Raw genomic sequence first — 26,899 nt, forward strand, 5'->3', positions numbered from 1 at the left:
ACATTTGGACACACACTCATGCTCACACACACACACACATACACATTTGTCTTACTACTAAGATTATTACTCATATTATTATTAATGCAACTAATTAATTCTGTAAATATTAAAAATACCTTCTAATAAATCAAAAATTATTTTTTTTAATCAAAGTTGCACCCGTCAATCAAAACTGTGTTACTTCATATCTGAACCCACTGTGGACCAGTAAACTGTGTGCATCTCATGTACCTCTTTACAATTACAAAAGCAAGCAGGTGTGTTTGTGTGAGTACAGCCTGAGGTGTACGTGTCTGTGGAGCCAAATATGAACTGGGCAGGAATTGAAAAGAGGCAGAAAGAGTCAGTCAAGGATCCTCAGATACACTACAGTACGTCAGTATGCTGTATCCTTCCAAACATCTTATTCTTACATCAACAATCTGAAGCTGTGATATTTTGGTTTTCCATCACAAGAGAAGTCAAAATAAATGTTTTTCAGCCTCTATCAGGTTTCGAGCCCTACTTAAAACACACACAAACCTAAGGATATAAAGGTTTTTCTAATGTTCTGCACAGAGGAGTGGATCGAGATTTCAAAAGAGGCTCCAGTCTTGTTAGCTATCACAGAAAGAAGCTTATCCTGGTCATGCGAAAGTGTTCAAAAGACCCCCCACAATGGACCAGAATGCCTTTCATGACAGCAGCTTCATCCTTTCAGCAGCGCTTCATTAATTAATACGCACTTCAGCATTTCAGTCTAAAACTCGCAATCGATATCAGTTCCACTGAAACATGAGCCACGGACACAGGACAATTTAGGACACCGAGAGAAAGGATATACGCATTTACACCCACACACACCTACTTTCTCTACTTTATCGAAGGCCAAGCTGATGAATAAATTTTAGTTTTTCTTTATCTTTATCCTTATCTTTAAATCTAAGGATAATGTAGGAGAGATGATATGAAGTTCTTTGAAAAAGGATAAAACAAAAAGACCTACATATCCACATATTGTATAACACTTATTCCACCGTGCACAGACTAATAATAACTAATCAAAGGACAAAAAGTACAAGAGCAGGTTTAGTGTGTGTTGACAGATTATACAAGTCTCTGAAACAGTACTGTGAGAGGATGAATACTGTGAAGATGACTGAGATGATGGTGATAAGTTCTTTCGAAAACATCACAAGGTTCTTAAGATTTTATTTAGATCTAGTGACTCCTGTACAGCTGCACATTCATGCAGTTATCTAATCAGCCGATCATGTGGCAGCAGCCTAATGCATAAAATCACACAGATATAGGTCAAGAGCTTCAAGTAATATTCACAACCTCAGGTAAACATCAGAATGTTGAAAAATGTTGTGGCTCCACTTTCCACTGAGTTTCTGGTCCATGACACATCATACAATTCCTGCTAAATTTTCAGGGTGCATTTTTCTGTGAATCTCCCATTCTACCACATCCCAAAGGTGTTCTATTCAACTAAGATCACTGAAGAACACTGAAAAGCGGACATGGACAGTTACAATACTTTGACCCTAAGTGTGCAAGGAAAACATTCCCCACACTGTTACACCACCTCCACCAGCTTCATTCATTCATTCAGGCTGTGGCACCAAAATCTGACTCTACCATCTGTGTTCCTCAGCAGAAATGAAACAAAACAAGACTGTCCAGTTCTAGACCTGTATCTACATCATTTTATGGATTGCACATCTACCATACAGTATAAGCAGGGGTTCAGCGTACAACCATTTAGTGTGTAACAACAACATGACTGTTTGTATGTGTGTGTGTGTGTGTATGTGTGCGCTTTGTGAAAGAAAATGAGCACATTTCCTACTTCATATATAAAGTGTCTTATTTTAATACAGTGTATTAAACACATTAACCTTTGCCTAAAAGATTGTTCTCGCAACATCGCAAACTGTAATAAATGTGGCAGATTCATGGGGTAAAATATTACACATGATAAAGTAAAGAAGCATTTTGTCAATGAAGGGAGATTTTCATCATCATAACAATAATAAGATTTGGCAAAATAAATAAAATAGTTTGTAGTAACACATTCAAAAGCCTAAACATCTTCACAAACCAGTAAGATGGGTTCAGTATTCAGTTGAATAAACTACAGCAAAAAAAAAGAAAAAAAAAAGAAACTAAAATAATAATAATAATAATAATAAAAGAATAATAAAATAATAATAATAATAATAATAATAATAATAATAATAATAGTAATAAAAGAATAATAAAATAATAATAATCAGCGACGTTATGGTAGGATTTGGCAGTGCTTCTTTTAAATAGGTTTCAAATATATGTGCAGAGTTATCTCTCTCTTAACAGGTACCTTAAGCGGTATATGACTCACTCCATGACTCACTCCATAACTCCATGTGATTATCTACACATGTAATGTGCAGGGATGCAGTATTTGATTCTGTTGGCCAGGATTATTTCTCCAGAGAAATTCTGTCACATATAGAAAGCAGCATAAAGACAAGGTCTTGTATCCTATTCTGGAGGAATTTAAGTACAGGAGCTCTGCACTGTATGTGGCAGAGGGAAGCGTCACTCTGAATAATAAAGAATTATTTTTAGATATATTATTATAGTGTAATGTTGGCACACACCTGTCGTTAGAGTAATTATGCTGGTGCACAAGCTGAGGATATTTAAACCTTTAGTTTGGCCAAAAATTCAAATGTAAACATTCCTTTAGCCAAGATTTGCTTAGACAGATTTGCTGTCTAAACTCTAATTGCTAAACATCTGAATGCTAGTTGATTCACTCATATAGAGTAACCAGTAACTTGGGACTGAGAAGACGAGGGAGAAATACAGCCTGAACAGAACACCAATCCATCACAGACCTCCACTATAGCAGTGAAAGCACCAAGAGTTGTAGTGGGAGATTTTCAGATTTTCACAAGTAGAGAGTGACTAGAGATAAAGATGTAATTGAACAGAAAAACTCAGGTGCTGATTTACTTAAACAATATTGATAACACCTGCAAAAACAGGTACATGCTGCTAACAGAGTCGATGCAAGATCTTATCTATGGACGCAAAGAACGGACTTGTGTCCTCGTTAAATCCGATCTTGTCAAGCTACCGTGGGCAACAGAACTCAAATAGAGAGAAGGACAAAGAATACATCTTGGCAAGAATTGAGACATCCTGTGATCTGTTGCGCTGGGACTGAGAATAAATTAGTCTCTTCAATGCTCCATGGTTAGTAGATCTACTGTTAAACCACTGATTAACGAATCATTAGTAAAGCATGTTTTAATGCCGTAAGTTTACTGATTGCAACTGCCTGTAAATTTAACTAAAAACTAACAAGTTTATCTTGACCTCAGGATGGAACCTGGTGTGATATCATTACATTTCTGAGGGATAACTGACTTTTTATCAACCCCATATATATCTTAATCTTAATCATATATGAAAATCATTCTTCTTAAGTTAGAAAAGCATAGATGTATGGATCAGGTTTCCATCATGGCTTGAGTCTTTGATATGATTCTGAATATTCCATGTGGCGCACAATATTTAGGAAATGTCTGACAAAAAGTGGTAGTTGCATGAGTAGATTGTCATTTCCATACCAGATACTAGGTTAATAATGAGAAACGTTACGCTTTAGTAGCTCATAAATGATCAAAATGATATATGCTTACAAAATGATTACTGCAATAATATAGGTTTCATTTTATACTTTTGTCACATATTCACACCTCTGATTGCATTTAAACAGAGACCGTGAAAAGGATTTCATTCCAAAATTAGCATGCGTTTCTTGTTGTTAAATCAGGGCCTGAGTGTTTCAACGTCATCATTAACACAGTATGTTCTCATGAGCTTTACATTTCTATCCAAGACTTCTGAGGCCCCAAGTGGAGACTTGACTGTGCTCACTCCACAGTAATTACGGATCCAACGTTCAACACAATATGAAATAAGAAAGAAAGAAAAACAGACAGAAATACAACATTCAAATGTGACCCAAAAGCCAAATTTCAAAGATCTCAGATTTGACTTGCTCTACTTTAGTTAGTAGCAGCTAAACATAGTTTCTTTATGTCTTAACCCAAAAAAATTATTCAACGCTTCTAACGATAAAATAAAATATGATCATTAGCAACACCCATCTGCCAACAAATAATAAACATTCATGTAGTGACACTGACGGTTCTTAAAAACATAAGAGCCATATAAAAAGCTAAAAAAAGGAAAACAAGTTATAATAATCGTTCTGTCTACAGCGTTGTTCTAAAATCCTGACTGTTTAAAAGCAGAATGCTCAGGTTTCTAATTATACAGTGCTAAATTTACAAAGTAGCAAAATAAAGGCACAGTGAACAGAAATATATATTTATCCGGTTCAGCAGATTTCGATCAGTCTTGTAGGTCCAGCTCGAGGATGTCTTACCACAAAAGAAGAGGATAGTTCCAGTGGAATCGCTGCTTTACACAGTTCAATCCCGCTACAGTAACAAAAATGACACAAAAAAAGGTTCACATCTCTGCCCGGTGATTGGCCTCTTCCTCTGGCTCCTCCTCTTCCTCCTCATAGTTTTCCTCCTCGTTCGGTTCTCTGGCGGTATGTTTCTCTGACCCTCTATCCTTCTGATCTCTAGCTTCATCCTACACACACACACACACACACAAACACACACAAATGTGTAAGCACAAGCACAAAAACATTTTGATGTGGTAGCCAGGGCAATTTTAGAGTTGTGTACATCATCATGTATGTAAAGTAGATATAAACGATCCATCCATCCATTCATTCTCAATTTTAGACATGCTTATCAGCCTACAACACATGTCCATGGACTAGGGGAGGGAACATAGGGGAGGGAACTGGTGGCCCTAGAGAAAACCCCTGAGGTACAGGGAGAACGTGCATAATTGCGTGTATAAAAGATACACACACCTGCTGAAATTGTAGGTGTTTTCTAATGCACGAAAGATAACCAAGACAAACTTTTCAAGATATAATGTGAAACTTAACAACAATAACCTGGATGCCTACATTTTGCAGGTTTTTGTGCTAAAAGATTGGTATTTTATACAGAGATATCCATATTTCCCTCTATTTTTGACTCAGTTAAAATAATAACTGAGCAGTTGCATAATATGATGCTCCCACCACCGTGTTTCACCGTGTGTATAGTGTTTTCTGGGTGATAAGCTGTGCTGTGCTGAATTGGTGCCAAGCATCTTTTAGAATTATACACAAAAGGTTTTACCTCGGTCTCATCAGACCATAGCACATTATGACACATGGTTTGAGGTGATATTTTTGTGAGAATAGGCTTTTGCCTAGATACCCTAACCCAAAAGCATTTTCATATTTTCAGTATGTTATTATGTGTATAAATTTAAAAAAAATTCAGCTATAATGGACTTAAAAATAAAGTGTAAATGTGGGTGTTTTTTTTTTTTTTACATTAATTCATAGTTCTGTATATAATAACTTGCATAATATAATAAGTTGTATTAGCGCACCATAAATGTAATTAAAATGTATATATTTTTGAATATATAGCTGTATATTTGTTAAAAAAAAAAAATCCTAAATGTAAATCATAGATATCCCACTGGGGATATCTGAAGTTCTGAATTTGAAGTTCTGAATTATAGTATAAAAAGCTGCCAATGTCTTAGGTGTGTCACTTGGATAATAAACCAAAAGTTGTACAAAGCTTTTACTGATTAAATAAGAAGACGGACACTGGAGTAAAAAGAAACCTCAGAAAACCCTGCAATCTCTAATTCTTTGTCTACATGAAATAATATAATATAAAGAACACAGAATATCACTAAAAAACAAGAATTACACAGTAAGAACAATTGCAAACAAATTCTCATCGATATTTAAAAAAGATATAGTTTTAAAGTAAAGATTTTACCAGAACTCATCAGAAAATAGAAGAAGATTAATAATTGTAGGGTCAAGCAGGACGAATGGCAGTTAATGGTTCAAAAAAAAGCTTAAATCTGTCAAATAAATCAATATCAAGACTTGTTTTAAGTGTAAAAAAGAGAGCTGGTGCCACAACAGGAAACAAATATTGTATGAATGAAAGGATAGGAGAACATACTTGCTCTCCATTCTCTTCGTTGTAAGGATCTGCCTCTTCTTCTCCTCTCTCTTCCTGTTGCTGATCCACAGCCAAATCTTCCTGAGCCTGAGAAGAAAGACACAAATGCACGAAAATATTACTTACAAGGTGTGTGTGTGTGTGTGTGTGTGTGTGTGTGTAAGAGAGAGAGAGAGAGAGACCTCATCTTCCCCCTCTTCTTGATATTGCTCCTCCATATTGTCTTCCTGCTGGTCTGGGTTTCCTGCCATCTGCACAAACACACAACACAGTTTAGTATATTTCTTGATACTGCAAGCATTAACTGATCTATATTTCTGTAGAACAAAATGCTAATTAAGTTCATCACATTAGTATTAAAGTAAACAGCATAACACAAAAACTAGCTTTATATTAAACAAGATAAAATATGAATTAGAATAAAATCAGGATTATTTATGCGTGCAGGTGTGATTTTAAGTAAGAAGATGCTATCTGATAAAATCCATGACTGCCCTCCCCTCTGTATTAGACTCACCACCAGCTGTTCATCAGCAGGAGCCTGCTGCTGATTCCCTTTGATCAAGTGTGTGTCAGCATGTCTGGGAGGCACCGGCTCTTCGTCCTCCTCTTCCTCATGGACCTGCTGTTCAGCTTCCTCAAACTCGTCCTCTCCTTGATTGTTGGGATCGTCTGCAGGATCGATGTCCGCCTCCATGGTTTGCTAAGTGCGATTCCAAATCATGTCTATCAAGCGCTACACTATAGTGTGTATGCGTTCGATGTTATACGTGTTCAGGTATTTATTTGTGTATTTTATGTATGTGTTTCATTCAGAGAAACACCCCTACCTCTTCATGATGCACAGGCTTGTCTTCCTTTTGCCCCTGCACTTCCACACGATGGACATTATGTTCTATAAAAGGAAAGAAAAGACAATTATCATCACTGTGGACATGCGGTTACGTTCAGTCTTAACAGGAAACACTCTCTCATTTTCAGCAGCAGATGGTCTGTGCATTTCTTCTTGTAAGATGAGGAGGTAAATCCTACAGAGTCCACCACAAAAGATGCATAAATTTCTGGGAAGATTTTAATATGTTTATTAATATTCATTATAAGTCAGCGTCTGAGGAGAGGGTGCACCTTAAGACACGCTAAAAGCCGTGTCTGAGATCACGTAGTAAATTACAAATAAATAAATAAATAAAATAAATACATAAATAATAACCTCTTCTTTTTTGTACACTGAACCATTAATTAGTCAATCAATCAATAAACAAAATATTAAACTAGTATGCCATGTGCTCAGTCAAAAACAGATAAAGTTGCTGAAGCAAAAATAGCAGTGTGAACAGTGGTGAATTACACAGTATCATATGATTTAGAAAGATTATAAGATCATAGGGGTTGAAAAAAAAACAAGGATGAAATAAATAGGTGGAGGTTAACAGACGGGAAAACAATTTAATCTTTGTTTCGAAGAAGGCAACAATGAGGTCAGTGGCTGATCATATCCTACGGTACCATAGCAGCAAACACACCCTACTAGCAAACACAGCCTGCTGTGATCATTCTATAACTAGACAGCTTTGTAGATGTGGAGTTAAACAGTGTGGCTCATCTCTGCGTTCAAATTATTTGTTTGAGAGGCTTTAGCATGCTTAAAGAAGCTCGTCACGTCAAACATGCTAATTTGAATATTAGACCACGCCCCCGGACATGAGTCTAGTATGATGATTGAAGCATATATTGTTTTCTTTACTTGAATTCTGCAGAATGCTTAAATTAACTATGTATGTATGAATCTTTCAGGAAGAGAAATGTGGACTCGTAGTGTATAATAATAAAAGCATTGTGTTTAACAATCACTTACCTTCTTCGTGGTGGGCAACCTCAGGCTCCATATTTACATACAGTGATTTTTTCCTGAATGAGAAATACAATTGATACAATCATGCATTAGATATTTATATATTTAGCTTCAGTGAACACTTCATTCTGGACATGGTCATAAAGTGTCCAGCGCCTATCCCAGTAACACTATGCAGAATACACCCTGACTTAGATGCTAATCCTACAGGATATCTCAGCAGAGCAGTATGAGTGAGTGTAATCATTAAAAGCTATTATAATAAATTCATTCATTCACTCATTTTCTACCGCTTATCCAGCCTATTCTCGGGTCACGGGGAGCCTGTGCCTATCTCAGGCGTCATTGGGCATCAAGGCAGGATACACCCTGGACGGAGTGCCAACCCATCACAGGGCACACACACACGCTCTTATTCACTCACGCAATCACACACTGCGGACAAAAACTTTGGACCGGGGGAGAAAACCAGAGTACCCGGAGGAAACCTCCGAGGCACGGGGAGAACATGCAAACTTCACCTTATCTATTCATCAGAGCAACAATTTTTTTTTTTAAAAAGGTTTACGTCACACAACATCATGTGGTATCACATATTTTCCAATACATGATTGTTATTGTTGAGTAAGTATTGTATCCCTTGTTTACTGGGCAGAATGTGTACTGTGCAGAACCTGATCTCTTCCGCTTGGCGCTGCTGTTCATAGCGTTGCCTGTGCTGCTGCTCTTCTCGCTGCCTCCTCTCTTCCTTCTCTCTTTCCATCCGTTCTCTCTCCTCCCTCTCCCTTTCCAGCCGTTCACTCTCCTCCCTTTCCTTTTCTAGCCGTTCTTTCTCCTCCCTCTGTCTCGCCACTCGCTCTCTCTCCTCCCGTTTCCTCTGCAGTTCCTCCTGTCTTTGAAGCAGCTGCTGCTGTTCCTCCTCCAATCGTGCAGCTAAGCGCCGCTGCTCTTCCTGCTGCTGCTCGTAGGCAGATTTGATGTGGTTTCCCTGAGTAGGACTCACCTATAAACACACACACATTATCATCAGTACAACATTCATTCCCACCCTGTTGTCCTGTTGGCCAGATCACACATAACAGCCGTAAGGTGTATAAAGTAGTCAAAGCTAAAAAACCCTAATGCAGAGCGGAGCCCTGAAATCCAATTCCATGCTCAGGACTTGTCTTGACGGCAGGTGAAAGTGGAAATAACAAATGAACAGAAACTAAAATCTGTTTGCTGACCGGCTGTGCAACGTGACTGTCCCTCTCTAATGCATTTTCATCAGGCAGGTTTCGTTCTGGTTCTTTTTCTTCTTCTTCTTTTTCTTCTTCTTCTTCATGGTTAAGGTGATCACGCTGTTCTGTTGCATGAGGCCGATCCAAGCCTTCGTGCCTCCTCTCTTCTTCCTGTGCTCCTTCCTCTTTTCCCTCATCTCGGTTCTGCCCCCGCTGCTCCATGGTGATAAGGAAAATGGAACATTTCAAAATATGGACAGCAATAATTGTCAAGACACCATTTACAGACAGAGACACCAACAAGACCTGAGTTCAGAAATCGACTATAAGTATGAATGTGAGTGGATTGATTATGGCTAAGAATGCAGATAAAAAAAAAATTAAATCAGCACTGAAATTAATATGATTTTTGTTTAAGATCAGAATATAGCAAGTAGTATTTTGTTTGTGTTTCTCGCAGAATGATTTTTCTTTTTTTTTACTGGAGTGTCTTTTTTACTGGAGTTTATTGGAGTGTTTTTACTATTGCTTATGGGAGTTTAGCTTTTTTTTGTATTTGTGCAGGGTTTATACAGTTTGTGTTGGCTAGTGTTGAGTTGTATTTGGTGTTTGTTGGGGGTTGCCTTTATATTGGTGTATGTTAGGGTGTGTTGGGTTTTTTGTCTTTGTTGGAGAGGGTTAGGTTTTTAATTGGAGTTTGATGGAGAGAGTTGGGTTTATATGTTGGATACTGTTGGGTTTTAAAGGTGTTTGTTGGGGAGTGTTGGATTTGTATTGATGTTTGTTGATGTCTCTTGGGTTTTTTCTTTTTTTGTTTGCATGTGCTGGGTTTTTAACTAGTGTTTGCAGAAGAGTGCCAAGTTTTTAACTAGTGTTTGCACAAGAGTGTTAAGTTTTTACTAGTGTTTTGCTGGAGAGTGTCAAGTTTTTAACTAGTGTTTGCAGAAGAGTGTCAAGTTTTTAACTAGTGTTTGCTGGAGAGTGTCAAGTTTTTAACTAGTGTTTGCAGAAGAGTGTCAAGTTTTTAGAGTGTTGTTTTTTTTATTGGTTTATGATGGAGATTGTTAGGATTTGTGTGTGTGTTACCTCTGTATTCTGGTGCTGCTCTGCTTGTTTGATCTGAGCCACAGCAGGCTGAGGTTCTTCAGGCTTCTTCAGGCTCGGCATTTTATTCAGAGTCTCCTTCAGCTGCTTATACTCATCCACCTGGCCCTACAAGCCACAAAGAGCCATGGTAAACACTAACAATCCTACAGCTGTGTTACTCTCATACTGTAATTTCTCTTTGGAGACAAGTTCACGTTAACTGCAACATCAAATATTAAGGTGCGTAGGACCAGTTACAATTATGAAATCTATAAAGTAAAGAGTAAAATGTTATAAATAATATTATAGACTCAAACCTCTGTGATTAGTATAGTAATTTGAAGGGCTGATTATGAAGTACAAACTAGGAATAGTGACTTATTAGTTCATGATAGCAGTGTAAATTGAATAAGCAGCAATATGTACCATGTGTAACATTTCAGACAGATTTCTCAACACAAAATCCAAACATTAATAATACACTATTGTTAGATGTTGTGAAGCTGGTGACAGGTTACTGGCATGAGAGGACAATGAAAAAAAATCAAAAGACGAATTCTATTTGTAGCAAAATGTTTAGAAAAGAAATATGAGATTTGGCTAAACTAAACACTTGGGGGAAAAAGCCAGAGGCAGTTAAAAAAAAAATCAATCTCTCAAACAAATTTACAAGCCACATGTATTTCTACACAAAAACTTAGCAGTAGTGCTTGAGGTTTTATCTAATGGTCACATCCTGTCTGACTGACAGCCAAATGTAAACCTTTCGAACTTCCATAATTTCACTTCCGGTGATGAACGGAAGCAGAAGAAAGATAAAGGCAAACTGATGACACTGCTGGACATACTGTACTCCAAACAGGTCAATAATGCTATCCTGTTCTAAAGAAATAAAGAGAAAATAAGGAGTGAAAAAAATATATATATATAATATCAGTATAGCTGTGCCAAGATGTTTAGTGCCATTAGCAGGATTACTAGCAGCAGGTCTTCAATGAGTATTAGTGTCGACTTCTAGTGGGCATGCACACACACCCACACTCACATACACCCACCCACGCACACACCCACACACACACACCCACACACACACACACACACACACACACACACACCCACACACACACACACACACACACACACACACACACACACACACACACACACACCCCCACACACACCCCCACACACACCCCCACACACACACACACCCACACCCACACACCTTAGCCACCGCTAGTGCACTCTTGTGGTCCTCCAGGGTCAATGCAAGCTGATCGTGGGCTGCTTTTAAGCTCTTGTGCTGTTGCTAAAGAGAGAATCAGCACAAGTCAACCAGCCTCATGCCATTTCACACAAAACTTGATTTCAGTCACAACAGTTAGACAAGTCACACATCAGACAATACTTGTGTAATATAAAGCAACATTGAGAACATGCAGTAATGACCATTTGTCAGTAAATGGGATGGAATTAGACATTAAAATGTATGTAACACAGAGACAATTCAATGCATTTAAGGAAAAAACATTTTTTTGGACATAAAGTTGCATCTATATTTTTAATTATTTTATAATTTATAATTATATTTTATATATATTTTGTTATTGTCATATACATTTATATATACCGTGCCTTGCAAAAGTATTCATACCCACTGAACATTTCCACATTTTGTCATGTTACAACCGCAAAACATTTTACAAAATATACTTTAATGGGATTTTATACGATAGAAAAATACAAAGTGGCACATAATTGTGAACTGGGAGGAAAATGATAAATGGTGTCCAAAATATTTTACACATAAATATCTGAAAAGTGTGTTGTGCATTTGTATTCAGCCCAGAGTCAATACTTTGTAGCACCACCTTTCACTGCACTTATAGCTGCAAGTCTTTTGGGGTATGTCTCTTCCACCTTTGTACATATAGAGAGTGAAATTTTTGCCCAACCATTTTTGCAAAATAGTTCAAGCTCATTCAGATTGGATGGAGAATCTGAGCACAAACTACATTACCCACGATGCCTCAAGACCTTACCCTTGTATCCTGAAGCTGCACATGGATCTCCTGATGAGCCTTCCTCAGCTGCCTGTTCTCCTCCCGTAGGTTATAAATACCTTCTACAGGAGAGATTTCAAGTCACAGTTAAGTTGCATAAAAAATCAAGACTTCACGCATGGCATGCAACTCGTCCTAATAACACAGTGTGAGTTACAGACAAAGAAGTTTAATTTGCTTTTGTGTGGTCGCTAATAAGTAGATATTACTATTGACTAAGAATAATGTTTGTGCATTTCTATAACTGATGGATTTTAATGTTTCTTTATGTGTGTAAAAAGTGTACAAAACATAGGAGGTTTTAATGTTCTTTTCAGCCTTTTCATCAATAAAAATATACTTGTACCTTGAACAAAATTGTGTATCTATTGTGGTTTTCCCCATTTATTATGAACAATACTGTTCTTTATTGTTGCTATATTGTTAAAGATCCCATATAATCCTCATATAGACTGTGTTGACTTAGGACTTGACTTGGACTATAAGATATAGACTCGGGATTTGAATTGGACTATAAGGTAAAGACTCAGGACTTGATTTTCACGCTAAGGTAAACACTTGAGTAACACTTGAATAACTTGTTTTATTTTATTCATTTTATTACTTGTGAACATATCTGCTACACACAGGGAGAAAGTAGAGTAAAGCGTAAGGTATGTAATGGGAGAGAGAAAGTGGCATGATGAAGTGATACCTTTGAGTTTAGAGAGCTCAATCTCTTTAGTCTGCTGTAATCTCTCATATCTTTGCTGGTGTTCATCCAGAACCTTATTGTGGTCTTCACCCTGAGCGTGATGCTGCTCCTGCAGCTCATAGAACTGCTTTTTCAACTCCTCATGCTGATTCTACAAGCACAAGGATACACACACATACAGTAATGATCCACAGGATGTGAAAATCTGTTATACCTAAGCACTGTTGAATTCTGGATTCTGACTGGTCAGAAAGTGATTCCCATTCAGCTTTGACAGCAGTTCTGGCTGTAAGACAACCCGCAGTTGTATACTGATGTGTTCATTCTAACGGGTTTCAAAAGAAACAAATTGTTCTTGAATCAATATAAAATTATTAGTGCTGGATATAAAAGAATTTGAAAAGAACATGATGGGCTAAAAGTCCACACCACTTAGATGGATCGATGGATAGATGGACAGGCGGACAGACAGAAGGACGGACAAATGGACGGACAGAAGGAAAGATAGAGCACTGACCTTGAGCATCTGGTGCTGTGTGTGAATAGAGTTTAACCTGCTGCTGGCATCTTGCTGTGGATGAATAACACCAAGAACATGATAAGAACAGTGTGCACACCCTATACTGCTATTAATACAGTACCATTAGAGAAATACTAGATTACTTTAACTCACACATCTTGATTAACCTCTTATATGGGTGTCGGAAGCCTCAGTATTCATGAAATGTATCTTAAATCCTGCTTAGAGCAGGCAGCTCCGGGTAAAGACCTGAGTGCTGACCTGCTCTGAGTGCCGTTGACTTCTCCAATCTAATTTTTCAGAGACTTACCAGTTCACTTGTTCTAATAAGTTATCTTTTCTATTAGAAAAACCTATAATAACTGTAGACAGTAAAGGTTCATTTCCTTTTGTTATTGTAGGTTTTATGTCTCATTAACTTCAAGTGAGAGAAAGAAATAAGAGCTTCTGGTGAGGACACAACTGTTTGTAGCAATCATGGACAATGTGCAACATTAAATGTAACTACCTGGATTAGTGAAAAATGAATAAATGAGTATTGGCAAATTGCTATGTTATTATTGAAATAATTAATACGTAATAATAAAATGCAGAGTGTGTTGTCAGTCCCTCCAGGATTTAACAGTTTTTTTTGATTGAAGCAAAGCAACAAAATTAAACCAACACTGAAGCAGCTTGCATTTCTTCAGGACATGTCATGTGACATGACATCATCATGACAAACATTCAGCCACAGCCCTCTTCTATTCATGAAAATTTATTACATATGTGTCCTCACTGGTAGGAGTTTAAAAGAAGAATCGTGTGCTTGCAGTTTCACCAGCTCAGTAGTCTTCCGCAAAAAAAGACCAAAAATCTTTGCAAGCTGCATTACAAAATTTTAAAAAGCTGCAGCAAAATCAAGCTTCAATCAAAGCTGCAACGATCACAAAAAACAACTTTGGAATCCTGAAGTGACTGGTTTTTGGAAAATAATCAACTCTAGGGGTTGTACCTGTTCTAAGATTGTTTCAAAACACCGAGACAATGATTATCTTATTATAACAGCATGACCTGACCCACATATCTTTGGGGAAGTAAACAACCATAACAAGATTTTATTCTTACATTAACCTTACAATAAAAAAATTATTTGTAAACTTGCTATACACTGGAACCCAATGAGCTTCATATAATGTACTTTTTTGAAACAAGTAGTTACAACATACTTGCCAATGTACACAACCTGTGAGAGTAAAAAACGAAGAAACCTACAGAGACACTCTCAATTACACAATTATATTCACGCCTCACCTTCTCCTTATTCAGTGACTGTTGAGCCTCCAGTTTATAAACCAGATAATCTAAAAAGGAAGACAAAAATGTAAAAGAAAAGACAAGACAGCTGTAGTATAAAAATAAATATATTCCATGTATATGTATATGTATCCATGTATATAAAGTATAAAATGCCACACAGGTTAAAAAACAGAGACCTTTTTATAACAAAAAGAATTAACCTGAAATAAATAAGAAATTATTTATGGTTACAGAAAAATGTTAAAATAATTGTGAAATATGCTGAGAGTAAAGTTAGTTACTGTTATCGCTTATGTAATAGGTGTGATAAACAGTTGTCTCTCTGAAGTTCTCTCTCTCACACACTTTTTCTTTCTCTGTGTCTGTTTTCCTCAAAAAAAAAAACAAAAAAAATACAGCTTGTTATTTTACAAAGAACCCAAATTCCTATCCTATGACTTTCCTGTTGGAAACCGTTTACGTTTGCAAATCACTGTGACACACATCCAGGACTCCAGGACAGGTTAAATAAATGTTTCCTAACAAAACGTCACCAGGTCAGCAATGAAAACTTTTCTTTGTTCTTTTTAATTCCATTATAATTAGTCCTCTATTACACGTAGCATCTCTGTGTAGGAGCTGTTACAAAAGAAACAATAACATATTAGAACAAGCGCATTAATACTCGTAGACCTATTATATATTTACGTACAAAAATAATGCACCCCTTCTGACCAATCAGATCGAAGGATTCAACCATAAGGACTATAACTCGTCTCCCGTGCGATGAAGATCTCGGACCTCCACTGAGATGAGGCTGACTCTGTGAGAATCCTGAGACATCTACAGATCTACCAGCTCCAGTTGGACTCTGTGATACGAAGAGGAGATCTGAACTCCATGTGATCCTTACACCAATACAGCATTTGTTTGACTGTATATTTGTAATCACACCCTCTAGTTTCACCCATATGAGGATGGGCCCCCCTTTGAGTCTGGTTCCTCTCAAGTTTTCTTCCTTACCAATTTATGGGAGTTTTTCCTTGCCACGGCTGCCTGAGTCACCTCAGACTTGCTCATTGGGGATAAATACATATACATACATACATACATACATACATACATACATACATACACACACATACATACACACATACATACATAGACACACACATACATACACACATACATGCATACATACATACAAACATACATACATACATACACACATACATATATATTTTTATTATATTAATTCTTTATACTTCTTATGTTTACCTTCTGCTCTATGTTTATGTTCTGTAAAGCTGCTTTGAGACAATGTCCATTGTAAAATGCGCTATAGAAATAAACTTGAATTGAATTGACTTGAATAACTAATAACCTAACCTGCCTCATGAACATTCCATGACATTAAAACTCACAGTTAATAAACTGGTTTGGTATCCCTTTATACCACTAATCTTTGAATATGAAAGACACCATCAGGGCTGTCAAGTGTCACGCATTGAGTTTGACGGTCACTCATTTCGGTCTTTTGTCACACTCTCCCACCACACATTGTATTTCTCACGCAGAAAAACTTTTTGACTATTTATCATATATTTAATATGCTGCAGCGCCCAAAATGTATCTGTCCGCACCGCTGTCTCTATGGAACCGGGCAGGAATCAAGCGCGTTTCAGTTCTTAGTCGAGCCTGACACTTATCAGCCAATCAAAAAAAAGAGGCTATACAATAGTGAATCGGAAAATAGCATGGGTAAGATTTAACACAACAACCAATGAAAAAAACATATTCATTAGAGAGGGTATTTTTGATGGTCGGTTTGAACAAAACCTCAACACAAAACAGCTTGTCTCTGGACAGGACATTGTCCTCAATCATGACCCTAAAAATGGCTGGGCTTGAGCTGAACTGTTTTAAATGGGAGCATGTTTGTTCATGTTTATTCATTATTTTGGGACCTCTGGAAGTACAATTTATGTGTCCTCCTGTAATTCTATTCAACAGGCTCTGAATACACAGTCATGAAGAAACGAAAGTACACCCTCTTCAATTCCGTGTTTTTATTTAGCAGTGTTTTTATTTAGGGTCTATACATTATAACAGATGTGTGGTCCTCACCAAGTTAAACACCAGCCGATATGTAAACCAATAAGTAAACCAACATTCAGAAACCAGGTAGAGGAAAAACAATAAGTACACCCTAGAATTTTGTAACATTTTTCTTTAGCAACGAATATTTAAAGTAGCTGAAATAGATGATTCCTGCAGGAGTTTATCAGTCGCTCATGTAGTTTTGGAGAAATGTTTCAGGGCATTTTTTAAAGCAGCACTCTCTAAGATCCTGCAACAGCATTTCAATGGGGTTTAAATTTTAATTTGACCATTCCAAAAACTTTTTTTAGCCATTTAGATGTAATATTTTCTGATGGGTTCAGGATATTTCTCCTATTGTAGGTCTCTATTTTGGCCTCACATTTATCGCATGAGTATTCTGGAATAAAGTGGAGTTGCCTTTATGACTAAGTCCTCCAGGACCTGTGGCTGCAAAACAAGCCCAAATCATCACCCCTCCATGCTTCACAGCATATATATGGTGTCTGTGGTTATACTCTCTTTTTGGTTCTGCCAAACATTGCAGTGTGTGGTGTCCTTGGTGTCATCATTGCAAAAGACACTGTCCCAGATTTTTTTGTTGTTTGTTCAGTGTTGCATAAGATAGTCAGGCTGCCATATTATGTTTTGTAGAGAAGGTCTTTTTCCTATCCAAATTCCCTGCAATGAATTCATTTGATTTCAATTAATTCATTTCTTCTTTGTCAGAGGTAGACACATATGATCAGTCCAGACGACTTAAAAGTTCTGCTTTTATAGAGGCAGACATGCTTCTTGTTGATTAACTAATCTTGTGCATTTTATTAGTAACACCTAACTGCTGATGACTCTCTTAATAATTGTGGAAGTAGGAAGAGTGAACTTTTTTCTACCTGGTTCTGAATATTGGTTTACTTTTTGTGCAAAATGACTACATTTATTTTTTATTGTCACCTGAGGTTATTTGCTCATTTACAGAAATTAGTCAGGTCGGCCCAATTGTTATTTAGGCCCCGATAATTAAAAAGATGAAATTCAAGAAGACTTACTTTAATTTGTACTTTGAGGACATAACTGTTACACGGACTGGTAAATTACTTTCAGTGTATCAAAATGTGGAAGAAGTTTAATATGTTAAAATTTTTAAACAACAGCTGTGACATTTAGTAAATAACATGCAAACATGTACCTTCTTTAGACTTTTTGTGCTCTTGTCGTTCTTTCTGGAGCGATTTCTCCAGCCTGGACCGATGCTCATATACCACTACAGGCAGAGAAAGATGGAAAAACATATTGTAAACATTCTACGACTAAGAAGAACACACACATGCAAACATTTATACAGTAGCTGTAGACATTCCAGTTTGGGCTTAACACAACAGCTGAATGGGCAATGTGAGTTGGGCTATTTTTAAGAAAACACAATGTGTGAGCCACTACCCTACTGACAGGCTCCTCCATTACTTTTTTTATATGTGAAAAGTCATAAGGGCCTAAATGTGTAGTTTTTGTGATCCTCATTTAGATCAACATGAGTAATAAGTAACTTTTATCATATAAAAGTACATGGCTGTTAAAAGTCAGTATTACCCTCTCTTTCTGTCCTATGTTCAAACTATGTACGATTTGAAGGTTTAAAATTGCAGAACTGTTGAAAATTAAAGCAAATTACTGAATCTTTGAACATATGCATACAGATGATTATACTTATGTTAAAGACATTACATCAGCCATTTGGCACATTGTTTGTTTCAACCAAATGAACAGGGGGATCCACCCTAAGCTATTTGTAGGCTTTGCAAAAAAGAAAATAAAACAAACATGTTCGACTCCCATATCCAAATACAACACAATCGATAAAGCACTAGTCATATTCAAGTAGCATATTTGATAATGCTATAAACTTCACTCTGACAGTCTGGTATTTGATCTAAATTCTAATGTTACAACACATTTGATCACTCTGAACAATTAAGCTATACACTTTGAATTTTCCTCAAACTCTAATGTTACATTCAGGTGAAAATTTTATTCTCTGCTGTAGTCTAATGAATGACCTGGTCACAATCCATCCATTACTTTTAAATATCCATGATTAGTAACAGTAACAGGAAATAGGCTCTGTTGCAAATTACTATTAATCTGACCTATGAATTTAAAGTGCAGTGAATTCAGAATGCAGCAGAATTCACTGTTTTTTTATTCATATACAGTATATCAATATATTAGTTATAGGAGCTCATGCTCTTATTGCCGCGACCTGGGTCCAATTCCTGGGCAGGGAAGCAAATCCGGCCACTGAGGAGTTAACACTTAGTGCCAGTCCCAAATCCGGATAAAACTTGGGAGGGTTGCGTCAGGAAGGGCATTTTCCAAATCAAACATGAAGTCCAAAAGATCCGCTGTGGCAATCCCAGAAAGGGAGTAACTGAAAGAACAACAACTATATATATACACTGGAGATCAAAATTAGAGAACAATTTATATACAATTGTACAATTCTGAAATAATGTCATCTTCACTGTTCAACAGTTGAAGGAGTTTTTGTCCTGTCTATACCATGCTACCAGAACACCTTTTCCACAAAATAACTAAGGCATTTCAACAAAAACCATTATTTTGCAGAAAACACACTGATCAAAATTAGAGAACACTTTCAGATACCTCCCAGTTATTGGTGTTAATCTGGCACCTGGTGCTAATTTCCTTGATTATCTGTCAACCCCTATTTAACTGGAAGCCTAACTTCCAGTTTCACTGACTCTGCAAGATGGTGAGCCGTTCTGAAGTGACTGAAAGCCTCCGGCAGCAGGTTGTCCAGATGAAGGCCAAAGGGATGACCCTATCAGCCATAGCAAGACAAGTTGGTCGTTCCAAATCTGTGATTTCAGGAACATTGAATCTTTGCAACATCACAAACTCATTCAAGTCCCCCAAGAAGGCTGGTCACCCACGGATGACAAATACAAGAGAGGACAGGATACTGCGGAGGATCTCAATGGGCAATCATTTCCACACTGCAGCTGGAATTGCTCACCAGTTCAGCGCTGAACAGTGTAAAGGATCTGTCTCGTCATACAGTGTCTCGACGTTTAAGAGCATTTGGACTGAAAGCCCACTCTGCAGTGACCAAACCTCTCATTAGCAGAAAGAATTAAAAGGCTAGACTAAGCTTTGCTGAGGAGCATGTTGTGTGGACAGAGGAGAACTAGTCCAAAGTTCACTTCAGTGATGAAAGCAAGTTTAATTTATTTGGGTCCGATGGGAAATATTATGTTCGGCGACAAACTGGAGAAAGACTGAACCCAAAGTGTGTAAAGAAGTCACTGAAAAGTGGAGGAGGAAGTGTCATGGTTTGGGGCATGTTTTCTGCAGCAGGAGTTGGGCCTCTTATACAGGAACTGTACAACTACATGGCAGAGTGAATGCAAATGTTTATCAGAACCTTCTTCAACAACATATAGTTCCTTCCCTGCGTTCATCACCCAATCAGCCCGCAGTGTTCATGCAGGACAAATCTCCATGTCACACAGCAAAACGGGTAAAGCAGTTCCTTGAAACTGAAAACATTGAAATAATGACATGGCCTGCCCAGAGTCCTGATCTCAACCCAATAGAAAACCTCTGGAAAATCCTTGGCGACAAAGTTAAGGCCAAGAAACCCACTACAGTCACCAAACTGTGGAGGAGACTGGAAGAAGAGTGGACCAAAATCACACCAGAGCAGTGTGAGAGACTAGTGCTGTCCTGTGGCCGCAGATGTGCTGAAGTCATTCAGAGCAGAGGCCTGTACACTTCCAACTAATTTCTGACTGTTGTAATCTTTTTCCATGCTACAGTCATTGTTGTTCACTAATTTTGATCAGTGTGTTTTCTGCAAAATAATGTTTTTTGTGATTTGTTGAAATGTCTTAGTTATTTTGTAGAAAAGGTGTTCTCTACACAAATTTATAAATTGTTCTCTAATTTTGATCTCCTGTGTGTGTGTGTATGTATATATATATATATATATACATATATATATATATATATATATATATATATATATATATATATATATATATATATATATATATATATATATATACATATATATATGTCATGATTCAGCCCGGACTTTTGGCCATGTGTTGTTGTTGTTGTTGTCACGTATCTGCCCCGCCTTCGTCTGCTCCTCCCTGTCACCACACCTGCTCCTCATTGTCATCATTGTCTTAATTGTATTTAAGTTAGCCGCGTTGCTGAATGCAGTGCGGATCATTAGTTGCGTGTACCCCTTGTCATGTCTAGTCTCTGTTAAATGTCGTCAGTTGTATTGTTTCATTTATCGTCATTTTTGTCTATGTCTTCTTTATTTATTAAACCCCCTTCATTTGAAGCTATCCTGCGTACGGGTCTGTCTCCTTCCATCCCGGTTGTGACTATATATATATACACACGAGTTGTTGTTGTTATATTATGTTATGTTATATGAACTGTAGTTCAGTTATATATAGTCCTTTTTTTGCCATGCAGCATGGCTAATTCCCTCATGTTGGAAATCAGAAAGATGTTGCCGTTCATTCATTGTCTATATCTGATTAAATCTCAATTCCCCATGCCCTGTAAACTTTTATTATCGTACTGTTATTGTCGTACAACTGCATTCTGCAGGTCTAAATTCAGAAATAAATTCATTTCATCCTACAATTATTTTGAAAAATGTCAAATAAAATCGACTGATATTGACTTTAACCACACAACGTCCAATATAAAACATCCAAATATGAAAAAACAAAAAGACCATGAAATAAATGTGCATTTCATTTATAGATGTTAAGATGGTTAAGATGATTAAGATGTTTAATCTGGAACCTTATTCTATAATCCTAAACCAGTCCAGCTAGACTCAGCACAAAAATCTAAGGAACCACAAAAAATATCTACAATAATACATTTACAAACAAGATAATATAAGAGTGATGGCTGATACATTACAGAACAAATCCACATCCTATCTAGCATTCTAACACCAAGCATATACACTATATTAGCCCAGGTCACAAGAATCTAAGGAGTATATCTCCATATACTAAACAAAAAATGTTAAGACTGTTGATTTCAGTTATCAAAGAGAGAGATTTTATTAAATTATGTATGCCTGAGAGTGTGAAACTATATGTAACAAAGTATGCTAGCTTACAAAACAGTCACTCAGGTACACTGCTAATTAAGGTGCTAGCACTTCACAGTGTTCTCATTTCCGTTTTTCTTTCATTATTTTTTTTTTTTCTTTAGTCTGGAATGTGAGTTATGTGTTTTAGTGGATTTTATCCTGTAAAAATATTCCTTTCAGCTGTAAAAAATCCATTCAGTGAAGGGGGACACTAAGCGAGAGTGCTTGCTAATAAACTGTTGCTAATTCAGCTAACAAATACTAGGAATAAGCTAAGTTCTGCTCGCCTTAAGTAAATCTCCTAAATCAGAATTTCTGACTAGGAAAAAACATAAAAATGTCTCTTTTTAATTTGGAAGTAAGCAAGATGTCCTTAACCCTAAGTTCCACAACCTCAAGTTCCTCGACCAAACTTCAGCATATGATATAAAATATGATATAAAATATCATATTAATAATACTATAATCATTTTGACTGAGCTAAAGCAAATAATACTATAATCTTTTATAAAATATCATATGCTGTCTGTATTTTTATGCTCACCTTGGTTGTAAATAGTCATTATTTGAGTTACTACAGACCTCCTGTCAACTCAGACCAGTCTGCTCATTCTCCTGTGATCTCCTTCATCAACAAGGTGTTTCCAGCTACAGAACGGTTGCTCATGAAATGTTTTCTGCATCGTTCTGTGTAAACTCTAGATAGTGTATGAAAATCCCAGGAGATCAGCAGTGGTATACTGATATACTCAATCCAGCCAACATCTGATACCAATATCAATGCCACAATCAAAGTCAAAGTGGTCACAGTTGTTCTTCTTTCTGATGTTCTTGAGCTCTTGATCTGTACCATCAGGATTTTTTTCCCACTGCGCTACTGGTGCATAATTGGCTGATTGGATAATTGAGAAAAAGTGTACAGGTATACTTGTCTAAGTCAAATACACATTTTTCAATCAAATTTATTCATATACAAATACATGAGTTCAAGATATTTTCAAGAGTCGACCCTAAACTTTGCTGTTGTTGATGTCCTTCGACAAAGATTACATTCTGAATTGAATAGATTTGTTTAAATGTACACTATCAACAGCTTGGCCTGTTATCACTTTAATTAGCCCTTGCTTTATCTTTACCTAAAGTGATTAACACAGCAGCACTTTAGTCCCTTATGCCCCTTTTCCACCAAGGCAGTTTGAGTGCTGGTTCAGAGCCAGAGCCTAATTTAAAATAATTTCTTTCTTTTTCGACACCCAAAGCACCAGCTCTGAACCAGGAAAAGTGGTTCTTAAGTAGCACCAAAACTTTGCTGGTCTAGACTTAAGAACGGCTTTTGTCAGGGGCCGGGGGCGGGGTTACTGTGACCAGCAAGACAAAAGAAAACGTTGTTAGCGTCATTTTAAAATCATTTTAAATCAGGATTCGCCGTGTTTGGATGTCAGTGTAGGTTCGCAAAGCCATGAGCATTAACAGTAAAGCTACATCCTCCATTGTCGATGTTGTGTTTGTGTTTGCCGCTGCTGTGCTAACGTTGCTGTATAACTGTCACAGTCAGCGCACCTCCCACGCCCACCGAACACCAACACCGAGAAGCGTCTCCAGAATACTCTGTGTTTTGTTTATGATTGTTTGCTGCCTGCCCTGACCCTCTGCCTGTCTTATCAATTCCAATTTCTGCCTGCTCTCTGAGATTGTGTTTATTTGCCCTGACCTTGCCTGTACGACTACGAGTTTGTCTTTATTAAAAAAGCTGCAAATGGATCATCCGTCTTACGACTCCTCGTTACAATAACGTTGTATACAGTGACACAAGACTTGGCTCTGTGATGGCTTTCTAGCCCATGGAAAGGCAAACCGGTTCTTGGAAGGCTCGCCAGTGGAACCAACTTCGAACCAGCACCAGCACTAGCTCTGAACCAGCACCCGGCTCTTTCTGGTGGAAAGTGGGCATTAGCCTGTTCAGCTCTTACCTCCTCATCCTTATGTTTTACTTAAGTAGATCAAATGCTGATACACTTCATGTGTAATGTTCCTGCAGTGTCAGCAAGGTACACAACTATAACTTCAAAAACAGCTACAATTTATCTCCAGAAACACTAAGTGCTAAGCAGGGTAGAGTTTTTTCTTTAACAATCAAAGACACCAAACTTCTAGACACCAAACATGGGAAGAAAACATGTTTTAAAACATTGTGCACTTGCATGCTGCCTTTAGAAGTCTATACTATAATATTCTGGAGATTCTATGTTCTTAGTACTTTGTATTTTTCCTCCTCACACACAGTAATGTAACTACACAATTATATTATAATATTAATTATATTATAATATTAATATAATTTCTGTAATTTTCAGTTTTCTAATTATATTAATATAATTTCTGTAATTTTCAGTTTTCTGTAGATCAGTGCATAAACACATGATAAAATGGTATCATGATTACACAAATCCCTGGTATAGTTCAAAGCACAGGTTACTGTCTGTGTGGAGTTTTATATGTTCTCTTCACATGCTTGTGAATTTCCTCTAGGTTTGTAAATTGGCTACTCTAAAATACCCCTAGATGCAGATGTCTGCATGTGTGCAATATGTGTATGATGCACTGAGATGAACAGACAGCACATCCCACTTCAAACCCTGTGTTTCCAAGATAAACTCCAAATCATAGGAGGAAAACTAGGACACTGACTAGGAGGAAAACTGACTAGGAAAAACTTGTTACAGAAGATGAAAGGATGAATGAAGGTTTACATTATTCATGTGAAATTTATACAAAGCCTAATGCTTTATCAATTAGTAAATAAAATAAATTTACCAGCAAGATTTCTGTAGCAAACTCTGCATGTTTTTTTTAATAGTTCTGGCATTATTGTGCTATGCACGTAGAAAAAATATCTCAGCTATTATTTAAGAGCTGGTCATTTTATGTTTAAAGAAAAAAGTCAACTTTTTTTTTTAGGAAAAACTGACCGACTACCTGTTGATAATAAAGCGCATCGTGTTAGTGATTATAGAAATCGTTCATATAAAATTTTCTGAAGACAAAAATCTTTTTTTTCTAATCACTTTTTAAGTACAGACTAGAACAAAAAATAAAAAAAACAAAGATCTCTTCATGACCTTGTGAAACACTGAAGAATACCTTGTAGTTGGGCTGAGAGAGACTCCTGGTGCTGCTGGTATTTCAGAGCCAGAGCTTCTGTCCTCTTCAGCTGCTGGTGCATTTCATACCAAATCATTCCTCCATAAATGAGGACAAAAACCACAGTGGTAAAAAGCAACGACTGGAAGATTTTCCTTTGCTTTCTGGAGCAAACCCCACTGCCCATGTTCTCCACACTGAACATATACAACAACTTTCTCCAAATCTTTGCCCTCTTATGGGCTTTACATTCCAAAGAGCTGAATATTAAAGCAAGGCTTTCCGGGTGAAACAGAAGCAGATTCTCAGGTGTGAAATATCCATTCCCAGGATGGAGAAAAACTTTCCCATACAGCTGTTTACTTTCAGCCTGAAAAAAAAAAAAGTTGCAAAAAAGTAAACAAAAGGGTCTAACTGGCTTTTGTATCTAGCAAACAAACAGAAGTGGTTAGCTTGTGTCCAAATTGAATACACATAATAACTTTATATAGATATATAGATATATAGATATATAAAACAGACCTTTTAGCTTTGAACGACACCTTTAGCTTTAGTTACGTGTCACCAAGCTACAGAGGACCTGAAGGAAGTCCCTCCCTGCTTATTGCCTGTCCTGGGCCCTCTGCTATTGGTGTGTGTGCTGCTCCGTCAGAGGAGTGTGTGTGTGTGTGTGTGTGTGTGTGTGTGTGTAGGCGTGTGTGTGTAGGCGTGTGTGTGTAGGCGTGCTTGTGTGCGTGAATTCTTGGTACTACATCCAAATGGTCTATGCTTATGTTATGATAGGCGTTGTTTTGTTTTGTTTTTTTGTTTTTTTTTGTTATACTGTTGTTATATTGTTTCAGCAATAGGGATTAGTCATTCAACAAATTCCGATTGGCGGATTTCTCGCCTGGGCTAACTTTTAACCAATCGAAACCCAGAGGCGAAATATTATCAGCCAATCGTAGCGCAGAAGGCGGGACTTTGTATAGAGTACGTATAGAGATGCAAAGGGATGCAGCAAAGCTGGAAATTTGAGAACTTCTGAGAAACATAGTCATAACTGCAAGATGTAATATAGTGTGGAAGATGACAGTTCAGTGGAATATAAGCAGCAGAAGACTCCACAATGTGAAAAGAAATAGAAGGGAGAAGGTTGTTCCATGGTGGAGTGGAGAATGTGCTAATGGAATTAAATGAAGAGTATTAAAAGTATGATGGAAATGAAGAGTATTAAAAGTAGTAACAGAACAGTGATACCAGTGGAATATCAAAAGGAAAAATCCTCTATAGCTAAGAAAACAGAATTGAGGTATGAGGTGTGTTAATTAATTAAGTAAGATAATTGGGATTTAAAAAGGAATAAATATAATGGTACTATCAGGTGAAGGAAGAATAACACTAATCACAGGAACAGGCAAGGTAGAAAAAATTAGTTACAAGTTTTTAAACCATTCTTGTCAAGAATGGTGTAGAAAAAATGAGTTACAAGTTTTTAAACCATTCTTGTCAAGAACTACAAACATTTTTTCTGCAACATCAATATGTTTAATATGAAAGAAAGAGAAAAAAGCTGCATTTGAGATATGGGAACTTATGCCGTGTTGGACAAACAGCACCAGGAAAACATAAAATGTTATCTATGTATATATTTACAACATTTAGGAGACGCCCTTATCTAGAGCGACTTACATTATCTCA

At 37.0% G+C, this 26,899-nt stretch overlaps 1 protein-coding gene across 3 annotated transcripts; it reads right to left on the reverse strand.

The window, feature by feature from the left end:
* Positions 1 to 1,837: 1,837 nt before the first annotated feature.
* golim4a (golgi integral membrane protein 4a) lies at positions 1,838 to 25,878 on the reverse strand. Of its 3 annotated transcripts, none has more exons than XM_060877595.1 (17): positions 25,742 to 25,878; positions 25,220 to 25,589; positions 18,113 to 18,187; positions 14,839 to 14,888; positions 13,543 to 13,596; positions 13,026 to 13,176; positions 12,311 to 12,393; positions 11,494 to 11,577; positions 10,269 to 10,394; positions 9,189 to 9,395; positions 8,637 to 8,965; positions 7,966 to 8,018; positions 6,941 to 7,005; positions 6,628 to 6,813; positions 6,293 to 6,361; positions 6,111 to 6,197; positions 1,838 to 4,647 (listed from the first exon to the last, which is right to left on the reverse strand). In XM_060877595.1, the coding sequence occupies exons 2-17, from the start codon at positions 25,422 to 25,424 to the stop codon at positions 4,519 to 4,521; spliced, it is 1,953 nt and encodes a 650-aa protein (XP_060733578.1). In that variant the 5' UTR covers positions 25,425 to 25,589; positions 25,742 to 25,878; the 3' UTR covers positions 1,838 to 4,518. The 3 variants fall into 3 exon arrangements, with proteins under 3 accessions (XP_060733578.1, XP_060733577.1, XP_060733579.1); XM_060877594.1 differs by having other exon boundaries at positions 9,189 to 9,398; XM_060877596.1 differs by lacking the exon at positions 9,189 to 9,395.
* Positions 25,879 to 26,899: the final 1,021 nt, after the last annotated feature.

The sequence above is a fragment of the Tachysurus vachellii genome, chromosome 9 (genome assembly GCF_030014155.1).
Source record: "Tachysurus vachellii isolate PV-2020 chromosome 9, HZAU_Pvac_v1, whole genome shotgun sequence".
Taxonomy (NCBI): Eukaryota; Metazoa; Chordata; class Actinopteri; order Siluriformes; family Bagridae; genus Tachysurus; species Tachysurus vachellii.